At 45.5% G+C, this 14,895-nt stretch overlaps 1 protein-coding gene across 3 annotated transcripts in view; it reads right to left on the reverse strand.

The window, feature by feature from the left end:
- IL16 (interleukin 16) overlaps positions 1-14,895 on the reverse strand; it is a 93,080-nt gene that overhangs the window by 63,969 nt on the left and 14,216 nt on the right. For 2 of the 3 annotated variants that reach the window (XM_033920192.1, XM_033920193.1), the window contains 4 exons: positions 12,565-12,679; positions 8,145-8,563; positions 7,501-7,637; positions 865-997 (listed from right to left, as the gene is read on the reverse strand). In XM_033920192.1, the coding sequence (XP_033776083.1) occupies positions 865-997; positions 7,501-7,637; positions 8,145-8,516 (642 nt within the window). In that variant the 5' untranslated portion in view covers positions 8,517-8,563; positions 12,565-12,679. Of the gene's footprint in view, positions 1-864; positions 998-7,500; positions 7,638-8,144; positions 8,564-12,564; positions 12,680-12,803; positions 12,931-14,895 lie in introns of those variants that run through there. The other variant, XM_033920191.1, reaches the window with a different exon arrangement.

Below are 14,895 nucleotides of genomic sequence, written 5' to 3' on the forward strand. Positions count from 1 at the left end.
AATCTGGTAACCCTAGCCATATGCTCACATGTAAAACAAGCCCTCACTCATCCCTCTGCAGCAGGGCTACTCAATTCCAATCTTTGAGGTCCACAGGCAAGCCAAATTTTCAGGATATCCACAATGAATATGCATGAGAAAGATTTGCATACCAAGGAGGCGGTGCTTGCAAATTTCTCTCATCCTTATTGATTGGGGATATCCTGAAAACCTGGCCTGCCTGTAGACCAAATCCAACCAACGCAGAGGAGGACTAAAACAGAGGTTAATCCTTGCTGGTTATAATACCGCTCTCAGAAACCTATGCTGTCCTCACACTACAGTGTTCGGAACCATATTCACAGGTAAAGGATATCTTTCAGCCATATAATGAACAACTAAGAACTACAAGCCAGCTCTTTATAAGATAAGTGCAAAAAGTTTTTTGATATCTATTTTTAAAGTCATTTATTTATTGCACTCAGCACTTTATACGAGCTTGCGTGATTATGGTTCTTGCATAAAAAATACCGACTCAATGAAAGATATCCTTTACCTGTGAATATGGTTCCGAACACTGTAGTGTGAGGACAGCATAGGTTTCTGAGAGCGGTATTATAACCAGCAAGGATTGACCTCTGTTTTAGTCCTCCTCTGCGTTGGTTGGATTTGGTTTTCACATGAGGACTTGTTTGCCTAATATAGTGGTTGAGTATATTACTACTGCCTGTAGACCCCCAAGAACCAGAAATGCATAGCCCTGCTCTGCAACCTAACAGGGTCACAGCTGCAAAACGTGACGCATGCCATGTGTCTCATCTCCTAAAAGGCACACATAATAGAAAGCGCTAAACCATTTTGTGAATTCAGGCCCTTGGAACTTACCTTCACAGCAACAGTTAAGTCAACCAGGCCTCTTGCAGACTGAACGAGCGATTCAGCTTCTTTACTTGGAAGTTCCTTCAGGGATTGGCCATTCAGCGCAAGCAGCTCATCACCCAGGGCCAAGCGCCCATCTCTGCAAAGAGAAAACTTGCAGGAGAGTCCCAGAATCAAGTTGCATGAGATGCTGTTGTACAATATACACAGTACAAACTTCTCTCACCTTCCTCTTGATTCTTCAAATGATGGATGCCTTATTGACATGGCTCTCAAGTTGCAAGCTTAGGACTTTAAGGGCCGGATTCTGCAAACGGTACCCACATCGACGGCCGCCTTTAAAAATAACGCTGCCGATGGTGTGTCTATCACACTATGGTGCCATTCGTAGAATTTTGGCTACAATTAAACATAGGTGTCGGTAATGTGGGCCTACTTTACCGGTGCCTATGTCTGATGTGAATCACGTCTTCAGAGGCAGCGCGTAAATCACACCTACTTTGACCTAAAGCACAGTGAGGTGCCTCTGTAGACACAATTCTATTGGTGCTTTTGGGGGGGGATGCACATTTTTTTTAAATGGTTTAAATGACACGGTCAATTACTGCGCCAATTAAACAACTGAGTTAGGCAGTGGCCGTGCTTTCTTACAATTACAGGCAGACGGCCCTGAGGGTTTATAAACACCCTTAACGAAGGAAAAAACCTGAAATCGGTACCAAACTGTAATTTTATCCTATTCTGTAAATTTATCATCATTGCAAAGAAAAGAAAATATCTCTTATGACAAGTTTCATAGTTCTTTACCCAGGTAAATAGAAATTTAAATTTGCGCATTGGTTATCTAAAAATTATCTTCCATCTATATGGCTATAATAAGACACGTTGCTCTACTTTTCGGAAAGGCCTTCCCGAGATGTTTCTAATCAGACAATAACACATTTGGCACGGTTATAAAGCATTTTCTGCATGGGAGACTCGTTTTACAAGTGGAAAATGACTCAGAATATCGCACAGATATATCACGTGTAAGTAGAAATCGGGGTCTATTACAAACGATTAGCACACGCGATGCGCAGCGGGGCTCATAGGAATAAAAGTGCTGGGATAGATGGCATACACTAACCTTTAGTAAATGCGCCCTGACAATTCCGCGCAAGTCAAATGCACGCACTGAATGGGAGGTGACCCGTCAAATACACCCCGACAGTGGATACTATTTTTTTTCGAGGGTTACAAAGTAACCCTCTTTTATGAGGGGGGGGGGTTAACCCCTCCTCCCACTACACTTAAAACATTCACTTGTCATCTAGTGTTAGGGCAAGGTGTACGTCATGATTATGGGAACCCTTTACGGAACTGGATATCTGAAAGGTCCCGATTTGCTCAGACTCCTCAGGCCCCTTCCATTGGGACCCTGAGGAGTCTGAGCAAATCAGAGCCTTCCTGATATCCAGTTAGGGTAGATTCAGTCGTGGAGTGCAATTGACGGGCCGCAGTTGTCATGCACGCACTTGTCCGTGTGCGCAATTGTCCTGCGCATATTTGCTGGTGTATCTTAGGAACTAGGATTACCACATTTGTTCATGCCCCAGCCCTGTTCCCCACACCATCCTGGTCTCGCCTTCCCTGAGTTCGGGACACGTCTGGAGGGCCTCCGAGTATACATTCATGTGACGCAGTGACGCAAACACATTCGCAAGGGCATGTGATATCATTACGTCGCATCTGTGCATGCTCGGTGGCTCTCTAAATGTGTCCCCGAGCTCGGGGGTCTTCCAAAACCTGGCCAAACTGGCAGGCTTTGGAAATCTGTCCGGACACCTAGACAGTTTTCTAAGAAGAGGACATGTCCAGGTTTCCCCAGACATCTGGTAACCCTATTAGTAAAAGACCCCCATACTGACAGTAGCACACATACTTTAATGCAGGTAGCAAATAGGTAAGAACATAAGAATTGCCGCTGTGGGTCAGACCAGTGGTCCATCGTGCCCAGCAATCCACTCCCGTGGCGGCCCTTAGGTCAAAGGTCAGTGCCCTGAGTCTAGCCTTACCTGCGTACGTTCTGGTTTAGCAGGAACTTGTCTAACTTTGTCTTGAATCCCTGGAGTGTGTTTTCCCCTATAACAGCCTCCGGAAGAGGGTTCCAGATTCCTACCGCTCTTTGGGTGAAGAAGAACTTTCTTATGTTTATACGGAAACTATCCCCTTTTAACTTTAGAGAGTGCCCTCTCGTTCTCTTCACCTCTTCTAGGGAGAAGAGGCCCAGTTTCTCTAATCCAACCTTTGGCTTCCCTGGGCCGCATTGTCCGAAAAAAAAGTTTCTGGGGCTGCGCAAATGCTGCGGCAAGACAGAGGAGGGAGCCGGCAAGATGGTAAACACCCAGTGGTAGCAGAGGAAAACACTGCATCACCCTCGACCAAGGCCGCACAAAATATTTAACTGGGCCGTAGGTTGGACACCCCTGCTCTAATCTCTCATTGTACGGCAACTCCTCCAGCCCCTTAACTATTTTAGTCGCTCTTCTCTAGACCCTTTCGAGTAGTACCGTGTCCTTCTTCATGTACGGTGACCAGTGTTGGATGCAGTATTCCAGGTGAGGTCCCCACCTGGAATACTGCGTCCAGCACTGGTCGCTGTACATGAAGGACACGGTACTACTCGAGAGGGTCCAGAGCAGAGCGACTAAAATGGTTAAGGGGCTGGAGGAGTTGCCATACAGTGAAAGACTAGAAAAACTGGGCCTCTTCTTCCTTGAATAAAGGAGACTGAGAAGGGACATGATCGAAACATTCAAGATAATGACGGGAAAAGTCTTAGTAGATAAAGACAGGTTGTTCACCCTCTCCAAGGTGAAGACAACGAGAGGGCACTCTCTAAAGTTAAAAGGGGATAGATTTCGTACAAACATAAGAAAGTTCTTCTTCACCCAGAGAGCGGTAGAAATCTGGAACCCTCTTCCGGAGGCTGTTATAGGGGAAAACACCCTCCAGGGATTCAAGACAAAGTTAGACAAGTTCCTGCTAAACCAGGATGTACGCTGGTTAGGTTAGACTCAGTTAGGTCACTGGTCTTTGACCTAAGGGCCGCCGCATGAGTAGACTGCTGGGCACGATGGACCACTGGTCTGACCCAGCAGCGCCAATTCTTATGTCCTTAAACTTGCACACAGGACTAGGCAGCTAACCAAAGTTGGGGTTTTTTTTAAAACCTTTTTTTTTTAATTGGGTAGAATTTCAGACTTAGTTGTATTTAATTTGTATCCTGATACTTTTGCATACCGGTTTATCACTTGCATAAGCTGTGATATAGAATTTGGAGTGACATATAGTAGAATATCGTCTGCGTATGGAGACAGCTTGATTTCTCCATCACCCTATTTGAAACCTTGAATATCTGGAGACTTTCTAATAGACGCTAGTAATGGTTCTAGAGCTACATTAAAAAGCAATGGAGATAAAGGACATCCTTGTCGAGTGCCTCTGGTGGGTCTAAATGAATCTGAAAACTGACCGTTGATGAAGAGTCTAGTTTGAGGATTAGAATATAGAAGGGATATCATGCATATAAATTGCTCAGCTATTGCAAATTTACAGAGAAAAGCAAATATGAAAGACCACTCCACTCTATCAAATTCCTTTTCAGCATCAAGGTCAATTATAGCAAGTTTACAAGATGCCGCTTGAGTGGTCGCTATTATATTTAAAAGCGTGCGAGTGGTGTTGTTTGAATGACGTCCATTTATACATCCCACTTGATCTGATGAAATTAAAGCTGGTATAATCTGTTGCAGTCTGTTCGCTATTATTTTGGCAAACATTTTTGCATCTACATTAATCATAGATAACGGTCTGTAATTAGTAACGAGCTGAGGATCTTTCCCTGGTTTAGGGATAACGATAAGCGTTGCCTCTGTGAATGTTCCTGAAGCATTGCCTTGCGATATCATATGTGCAAATCATTGCTGCATGTATGGTGCTAGCACTCCTTTAAATTTTTGATAAAATTCAGCCGTTATTTCATCAGGTCCCGGTGATTTATTTTTTTGCCATATCTTGGATAACCTCTATGATCTCATTAGATGTAATAGGTTTAATCAGTTGGTCGTGATCCAATTTTCAAGTTTTATTAGGATTTTATATACCACCTATCAAGGTTATCTAAGTGGTTTTACAATCAAGTACCGTATTTTCGCGGATATAACGTGCACCATTGTAAAACGCGCACAGGGGTATAGCGCGCAGAAATCACGATGATATGTACAAAAACTTTTCTATACCGCGCTCAGGCATATAACGCGCATGCTGCCCGACTCTCCTCTGGCCACCCCGACTCTCCTTTCGCCCTCCCCGACTCTCATCTGGTTGCCCCGACTCACCCTGACTTTCGGTGCACTGCCCCGACTCTCCTCTGGTTGCCCCGACTCACCCTGACTTTCGGTGCACTGCCCCGACTCTCCTCTGGTTGCCCCGACTCACCGTTCACCCGCCCTGACTTTCGGTGCACCGCCCCGCCTCTCCGTGCCTGTCCCCCTTGAAGTCCTGTCCCCCCTTGAAGGTCTGCCTGTCCCCCCTTGAAGGTCTGCCTGTCCCCCCTTGAAGTCCTGTCCCCCTTGAAGGTCTGCCTGTCCCCCTTGAAGATCTGCCTGTCCCCCCTTGAAGTCCTGTCCCCATCCTGAAAGCCTGATGCCCCCCCTCGACGTCTGATTCTTCTCCCCCCTCGGCAGGACCACTCGCACCCCCACCCCGAAGGACCGCCGACTCCCCGACAATATTGGGCCAGGAGGGAGCCCAAATCCTCCTGGCCACGGCGACCCCCTAACCCCACCCCGCACTACATTACGGGCAGGAGGGATCCCAGGCCCTCCTGCCCTCGACGCAAACCCCCTCCCCCCAACGACCGCCCCCCCCCAAGAACCTCCGCCCGTCCCCCAGCCGACCCGCGACCCCCCTGGCCGACCCCCACGACACCCCCACCCGCCTTCCCCGTACTTTGTGTAGTTGGGCCAGAAGGGAGCCCAAACCCTCCTGGCCACGGCGACCCCCTAACCCCACCCCGCACTACATTACGGGCAGGAGGGATCCCAGGCCCTCCTGCCCTCGACGCAAACCCCCCTCCCTCCAACGACCGCCCCCCCCCAAGAACCTCCGACCGACCCGCGACCCCCCTGGCCGACCCCCCCACCCCCCTTCCCCGTACCTTTGGAAGTTGGCCGGACAGACGGGAGCCAAACCCGCCTGTCCGGCAGGCAGCCAACGAAGGAATGAGGCCGGATTGGCCCATCCGTCCTAAAGCTCCGCCTACTGGTGGGGCCTAAGGCGCGTGGGCCAATCAGAATAGGCCCTGGAGCCTTAGGTCCCACCTGGGGGCGCGGCCTGAGACACATGGTCGGGTTTGGCCCATGTGCCTCAGGCCGCGCCCCCAGGTGGGACCTAAGGCTCCAGGGCCTATTCTGATTGGCCCACGCGCCTTAGGCCCCACCAGTAGGCGGAGCTTTAGGACGGATGGGCCAATCCGGCCTCATTCCTTCGTTGGCTGCCTGCCGGACAGGCGGGTTTGGCTCCCGTCTGTCCGGCCAACTTCCAAAGGTACGGGGAAGGGGGGTGGGGGGTCGGCCAGGGGGGTCGCGGGTCGGTCGGAGGTTCTTGGGGGGGGACGGTCGTTGGAGGGAGGGGGGTTTGCGTCGAGGGCAGGAGGGCCTGGGATCCCTCCTGCCCGTAATGTAGTGCGGGGTGGGGTTAGGGGGTCGCCGTGGCCAGGAGGGTTTGGGCTCCCTTCTGGCCCAACTACACAAAGTACGGGGAAGGCGGGTGGGGGTGTCGTGGGGGTCGGCCAGGGGGGTCGCGGGTCGGCTGAGGGACGGGCGGAGGTTCTTGGGGGGGGCGGTCGTTGGGGGGAGGGGGTTTGCGTCGAGGGCAGGAGGGCCTGGGATCCCTCCTGCCCGTAATGTAGTGCGGGGTGGGGTTAGGGGGTCGCCGTGGCCAGGAGGGTTTGGGCTCCCTCCTGGCCCGATATTGTTGGGGAGTCGGCGGTCCTTCGGGGTGAGGGTGCGAGTGGTCCTGCCGGGGGGGGGATGTATCGGACGTCGGGGAGTCGGCCGGGCAAGAGGGCTTGGGCTCCCTCTTGCTCCGATCGTGGATGCGGGTGCGGGTGGGAGCGCGTGCGAGCGGTCGTTCGGGGTGGGGGTGCGAGCGGTCCTGCTGGGGGGGTGAATCGGGCGTCGGGCGGGGTGGGAACTATGTTTAAAAACTTTTGTATACCGCGCTCAGGCATATAACGCGCGAGGGGTATGCGCGGTACGTAAAATCACGTATAACGCGCGCGTTATATCCGCGAAAATACGGTACTCATGCATTTTCCCTATCTGTCCCAACATAGGAAGAGATGGCAAATTTGTCCCAAGAAGGCAAAGCATAGTTTTCAAAAGTTTTCAGTCTGCTTAACTTTCCATATTAGAGACTCTGCAAAGGGAAATAAGAGATCTAGCTGGTGGTCTTGGTTGGCTGGTTTAAGCCTGTTGAAAGACCTCTGTACGCCCTTTGTCAGGTTTCTAACGAACGCTGCCAATATGTGGTAGCTCTTCAGACCGATTTTCAATATTGGCATTTCTATAGTAAATTAACCATAAGCAAAGCACGTACCTGTGGGCAGCCCCTCCGTTAATCAGATAGCTGATGGTGAAGCTTTTTTCGAAAGAGGTACAATTGGTGTTTCTTGAAATCTGGATGCCCAAACCTTCATTCCCTGCAGGAATACACAGTCTCCAGATATTGTTATCCTGTGGCAAAGAGATGCAACAACAGGTAACACAGTGTTCAGAATTCACACATCCCGGTGCTTAATTACATTACCTTACACTGATGTCTTCTATCCCGCCACTACCTTTCAGTTCTAGGCGGTTTACAATAAGAAATTAGCCTGGGCATTCCCAGGAAGATTACAAGGTTGATAGCTATAGTATGCGTCGGGATCTGGGAAGGGTCGATATGGTTTGGTTAGATCATTTGCACAGTTTTGTACAAGGGGGGGGAGGGTAAGTTAGGCTTCTACTTGGCATCCTGATCTAGGCACCTACCGGTAGGCATAGTTTATACAATCAGGGCCTTTATGAAGAAAGAACCAGTTTTGTTTTGTTTCTGCGATTAATAATGAATTATGTGATTATAGCAGCTGCAGAGCATCTAGAAATACATCACAATACATTTCACTGTACAAGAAAGATTTCTGCAAATGGTACAATTCCTATTGCTTAACTCTTTATGGAACAGATTCTCTATTCCCTTACCTTGAGCGAATACTTTCCTCTTGAATTTCTGCTGCAGCCACCCGGAGTAGCCTTAGACTGGAATGTCACCGAGGGCATCATGGGATGAGGAATCTTCTTCTCTAACCCCGACGCGAGAACAAGTTGCACCGTAGGGCACCGCCAAGCTATTTCCCCAGCACAGTCACTGGCATAGTCGGTAGAATCGGAATACTCCTCCAGGCTGGAGCCATCGTCGCTGTTCTTGGCATGACAAAGCATAAGGGACCTTGAAATGGAGCGTAACTTTTTGGATGTCTGGCTCTTTCTCCCCGCACTGCTTTGCCGGTCCACTTTTAACGAAGAGGGTCTCAGGCTGCCCTTTTTCTTCTCCTGATAATATTTAGCTGACATATCTTTGCGAGATCTCTCTTCTTTCCTCAATCTCTAAACATCTTCCTCTTGAAATAAAAATAGCAAAGACAATTAGTGTAACTCTCTCTATATTTTGTATATACTGTGAGATAAAAACCTATAATGATCAACAAAGAACCTACAATGTTTTCTTTATAAGCACATGAGGCCTTATGACTAGTTAAAGCAAGGGTGTTAAAGTCCCTCCTCGAGGGCGCAGTCCAGTCGGGTTTTCAGGATTTCCCCCAATGAATATGCATGAGATCTATTTGCATGCACTGCTTTCATTGTATGCTAATAGATCTCATGCATATTCATTGAGGAAATCCTGAAAACCCGACTGGATTGCGGCCCTCGAGGAGGGACTTTGACACCCCTGAGTTAAAGGAACTAATAATATGGCTATATACAGTATAATTTTAAAATTTCCTTACAATAAATATTCAACTCCAATATAAATCTATGATTAATTTAGAAATACTTCAACATTTCAAATCTGATGACCGGGGAGGGAATTCATCAAAGGGCATTATCGCTTTATCATGCATTAGCGTGCTCTAGAGAGTTGGACGGGGACAGAAATCCCGCCCGTCCCCACCAGTATCCCACCTGTTCCCGCCCGCCCCCACCAGAATCCCCTCCATCCTCGCCCATTCCCGTGAGGAATCCCCTCCGTCCCTGCCCGTCTCTGCCCCCGCCTGTCCACCCATAAAAGTTACCTGTCCCCTTAAAAAGCAGCAATTACTTCTGACAGTTTTGATTTTTTTTTAAAGTCTTAATTTATTTAAACCAACAATAAAATACAATATAAACAAACAACAATGAACAGAAATAAGAGATGCATACATCACCGGAATGAATTAGAATAGACATTAGGTCATGTGACTGTAGGGTCGACCATTTCTTGTTAAAAGAAAAAAAATTGGATTTTTTTGTCAATATAAAGCTCATATCTGCAGAGCAAACAAATCTGGTTCCCACCATCTGACATAGGTAACTTGTGAGAGGTGCTTCCAAGATCCACAAATGTTTTTTAATGCAGCAATGAGTAAAGAATCGAACAATATAGCATCAAAATCATCTAAAGCAGAATTGAGAGAAGCACTTTTCAGGACAATGGCTGCATAAGAAAAATGTACCAAAACTGAACTGGAAACCCCACAACAAACTCAGCAAGTACTTCATTTTGTACTAAACACAATTGGTGGCATAACCACTTTGAGCTTAACCCCCCTCAAATGACCATCTCCCTTGCTGTAGTTGGTGGGACATTTTGGTTTTCCATCATCTTGGTCCCTGTTTCTGCTTTTGTCTGTCTTCTACTAATTCTCTTTCCAGGCATCGGGAACCCTGGTTTCATCCCCGTGGGAGTCCCGTCAGCCTGGGAGGGATCCCCGTGGGAGTCCTGTAGACCTGGGAGGTTAATCCTGTGGGAGTCCCGTAGACCTGGGGGGGATCCCTATGAGAATCTTGTAGACCTTTTATTGGATTATCAGCACTAGTAAACACTTTGGTTTAAGCACATGTCCCATATCAAGAGAGATCCAGGGATGTTTCACAAATAAATACCCGTTTAGGTTATCTAAGTACTACTCTAGCTTAGGGGTCATGTCTCCGTTAAGAGTTGTGAAAATTGAGGACTCTCTTATCACAAAAAAAATTACTAGCATTGTGTTTTTTGGCACAATAATGGCATAGTGAAGGCATCGTTTTTTGAATTTTCCGATAATTGATTAAGGTACTATTTGGTTGGATACTCCAATATTTCTACTTTCTTCCACTATTGGAAGAATTTTGGGGTTATTACATAGATTGAGAGACATTGCTCAGAGAATGGTGCTTTAAGTTACGTCAAACACAACAACAACAAAAATAATCCAACCAATCTGCAGTAAAGAAGTGAAACGACAAAAGAAAAATACTGCAGAACTGGTGTACGAGGATAAAAGTCTTATCTTTATTAAAGAAGATGCAATGTAGCTTTCCAAACAAATGATCCTCTTGTGTGAGTACTCGGAACTAGAGAGTTGCGCGAGGACAGAAATCCCACCCATCCCCGCCCGTCCCCATCAGGATCCTTTCCGTCCCCGCTAGGATCCTCTCCGTCCCCACCCATCCCCGCAAGGAATTACCTCCATCCCTGCCCGTCCCCATAAAAAGCAGCAATTACTTCTGACAGGATCATCAATTCCACAGTTTCTTTTGCTGTTTTCCTTGTGGAATCTCTTTGGTGGAACCCTTTTTTTGTTTTCTGTTCAGGTAATTAACTTATAAGCCCCTTCTTTTACTAAGGCCGACGTGTCCATTATATTATATGGATGAACCCTGCTTCCAAAGCCTTCCATCCCCGTGGGAGTCCCGTTGGCTAGAGGGGGGTCCCCGTGGGAGTCCTGTGGGTTATGAGGGGATTCCCGCGATCCCCGTTCCCGTGCAGACCTCTACTCGGAATCCAACACGGTTCATGTTTCGGAAAACACTGTGTCGTCAGGGGTCCAAAATGTAGAGGGACATCAATGCAGATGACGTTTGTGCATACCGCTGCTCGTGGGTACGCAGGAACTAAAAGTGTTGGGTCCCGTGTACTCACACAAGAGGACCATTTGTTTGGAAAGCTACATTGCATCTTCTTTAATAAAGATAAGACTTTTATCCTCGTACACCAGTTCTGCAGTATTTTTATTTTCTTTTGCCTTAAGTTATAAGCCAGTAGCCGCCCTACTGGTAGCTAAGTACAAAACGCCGTTTTAAAGAGGTCTTAAAAGAAAATTCAAGGCGCCTACTGGCACCTAAAAAACAGCACCAGAATTGCGCCCACGGAGGTGCTTTATTACATCTAATGCAGCTGTAGGCGTGGCTAATGTCGGAAGTGGCAGTAGACGTCAAAGCACCTCCTTAGGCACAATTCATGTAGAAGGTAGGCGTTGGGAAATGCAGGCCTTGAAAATCCTGGCCTACCTTTCCCAAAGGCGCAGTTCTATAAACGGCACCGTTGCACAATTGGCGGCCATCATCGGTGCCATTTATGGAATCCGGGCAATAGCACTAAGATTCCGTTATAAATTACAAGAATAAGTCAGCAATGGTTATACCAAGTCAGTGGCAGCTGTAACTGTTGATATCTAAGGTGCTCCTTTTACTAAAAGATGGCTTCTGAGAGCATCAGGCCACATGTTAGCAGCCTGGGTAGGAAAAATACAGCCAGCTTTGAGCTGGTGTTACGTTTTTTTTAGGAATAACACAGCTCTTGGTGTTCAATACAAGCTGTACTATTAGAGTTGTGTTTTAATGACGTGCTTTGCATTTCTTTGTTACGCACCCTTTGGTAGCTTCTAATTAACATGGATCATAAATAAGGTATTATTTTGCTATTTAATGGCATTAAAGGAAAAACTCATGCCTTATTCCCTTAATGCATGCCCCCTCTTAGTTATTTTAGATACACAAATTAACTTCCCCTACTCACTTTTTCCATAAAATCAACACACTTTTAAGATTAAAGTTTTTGAGACCAAATGTCAGTCTCCTTGTGGAACTTGAAGGTCTGTGGCTACTTGTACTATTAGAAAACAGAGCTATCTAAAAAGTGGCAAAAATAATTAGATAAACGGCATAAAACCTCCCATCAATCAAATGAAAGCAAGAAAACATGAAAAAAACCAAACCCCTGCATATCCCAGTAAATTCAGATCTTAATCTAGTGTTGCAGCAGCTTGGACATATTAAAAAAGCCTGCTGACAAGTTCTATACTCCAAGGCACTCTAAGCTGTTGAAACAAAATCTTCTCAAAGTAAGGTTTCTCAGAATGAGACAATCAATTAAACAATGTTCTACAGTGCTATAAACTGTAACTCCTCTACTAGAAGAATGTGCCCAGGGATGCTCAGTTAAGAAACCATGAAGTGCAGTCATGTAAAGCGATTACTTTTAACAAATATCAATTCAATGCATTGACGTGTATTAATTAAAAAAATTAAATAGAACTGTTGCATTTAACTACGTCTAGCAAATTGACTATGTTAATATGTAAAACAAGAAGGTATATGATACCTGGTCTTAATGAAAAGTTCGCTTGCACCAGCATTTTCTTTCTGGGCTTAGGGTCCATTGCAGTGTGGACTTAAGACATCGGTTGTTTACTTTTTGATCTGGTGGGCTCTCGTTACTGTAAAGAAACCAGACAGGACAAAATGCTCAGGACTCACGGCCGGGAAAGTGAAAGCCTGGATTCAAGAAGAAATCTGGCTTTGATTAGGCATGAAAGAGTGCAGAATTGAAAACACACCCACCCGCTCACATGATGTGCCTTCAATAATCCCATTCAGTACATTGTCGTGTGCCTGTTGTACTGTACGAGGGGCTGCTGAAAAGTTCTCAGTCCAACCAAGAAGAGAATGACAATGATATGGTTCAATCAATTATCTGAAGCCATGTCAAAAAACATAGAATTTCGTTTCTGCTAATTGACACCTAACGAAATAAGATAGCACTCTTTTCAGCTACAGTGGCAAAATAACACTCAGAATTTAGGAAGTTGGTTTGGCTAAGAACTCGTAATTAAGCTCACATAAAAAACAGTCTAGTTTTTGAGTCATCATGTAGCTACAGTTTCCAATCAGAACCTTTAGTTTGCTAAATTTATGGACCCCTACAATGGATAGCAAAGGGTAGGGATTAATCAATTGCAGGATTTGGGTCATGAATGTTGTCACACCTCTTACACTTTCAGGCCAAATCTTGGCTGTCCCTTTAAATTCTACACCTACAGGAGAGTTTTAGACTTTCCTTTAAGTAGCAACATCAGAGACATTCATGTCTCATCTCCTCAACACTAACTGTAATAGGATGAAAGGATCAAGATCTCCTGTTAGATACACATATAGATATACTGTACCATGTCTATATAAATATTACATTACATTAGAGAGATTTCTATTCCGCCATTACCTTGCAGTTCCTTGCAGATTACAAAAGAGTTATAGAAGGAGGGTTACAAAAGAAGATCACTGGTCATTTCTAGTGAAGGTAAAGAGTAGATCAGGTAGTATTGGTAAGTCAGGAAGAAAATGGAAAGAAGGAACCAACAGGATGCGAGCTTGGCACATGGATACCTATAGCTATAGATATGTATAAATGACAGTTTTCAAAATTGTTAGTAGGGCTTTACCTGTGTAACCTTGGGCATTATTACATGGATAGAATCAACTAAAAAAAAAAAAAAAAAAGTAATCCCCACTTAATAGATGCAAATTATGCGTGTACTCCCAATGTGCATTCCTTAAAAATATTTTTAGTTTTTATTTTATTTTCTACATTTCTATTCCACACTATCCAAAGTTCTAGGCGGATTACAACAGACATACACAGCATTAAATGAACCAATAAGACAATAGACAGTTAATGATAACTAACAAAAACATTGAACCAAGATGGTTAGACATTGGGGTGCACTCATGAAGGCCCCTTAGGTATGAAGGCAAAGAATACTCGAGCTTTTTCTGGAAAAATCCAAAGTTAGACAACATATGGAGAGTTGAAGGTATAGCATTCCAAAGTTTAGTCCCATGACACTGAAGAGAGATCTTCTATAAATTTCTAGTTGGACCAATCAAAGGATGGGAGCTACCAGAAGATCACCAGAGGAACATAGCATCCTGGTAGGCTGGTAATACTACAACTATATGGAGGGGGGGGGGGGGCTAATCTATGAAGAGCTTTGTAAATTAGGCAGAGATGCTTAAAGATTGGAAACCAGTGAAGTGAGATTAAAGATGGAGTTATATGGCCAGATTTCCCAGTACTAGTTATGATTCTAGCTGTGGCATTTTGAGCAACTTGTGGGGCTCTCCAATGCTTCTTTGAGGTTTCCCCTGATACCTGGAGGAATCTAGAACAAGGGAGAAAACTACATGTATATATTGGATTTTGCAATATAAGGGTATAATATATCCCATGTAATTCAAAGCAAAGAATTTTAATTTCAATTAACATTTGTGTTCCAAGCACACGCTACATCGGGAACTTAGAGGTATTACATCAACAAGTCAGGGACAAAATATTTTTCAAACTCACAGAAATTTAAGAAGAAAAGTGAACAAAATTACATCAAAAGTTAACATCTGGTGCTTGATAATCTGCTGCAAGTATGAGGGTTAAAAGTACTTGTGGATTTTATGCACTGACTCCCCCTCTTCTACTAACGCATAGCATGGGTTTTAGCAGCGGCGACAACAGCTCTGACACTCATAGAATTCCTATAACGCATTATAGAAACTCTATGATCTTCGGAGCTCTTAAAACCCACGCTATGCGTTATAGGAATTCTATGAGGAACGGAGCAGTTGGCTTCACTGCTAAATCCCGGGCTATGCGTTATAGGAA

The sequence above is a fragment of the Geotrypetes seraphini genome, chromosome 14 (assembly GCF_902459505.1).
Source record: "Geotrypetes seraphini chromosome 14, aGeoSer1.1, whole genome shotgun sequence".
Classification (NCBI taxonomy): Eukaryota; Metazoa; Chordata; class Amphibia; order Gymnophiona; family Dermophiidae; genus Geotrypetes; species Geotrypetes seraphini.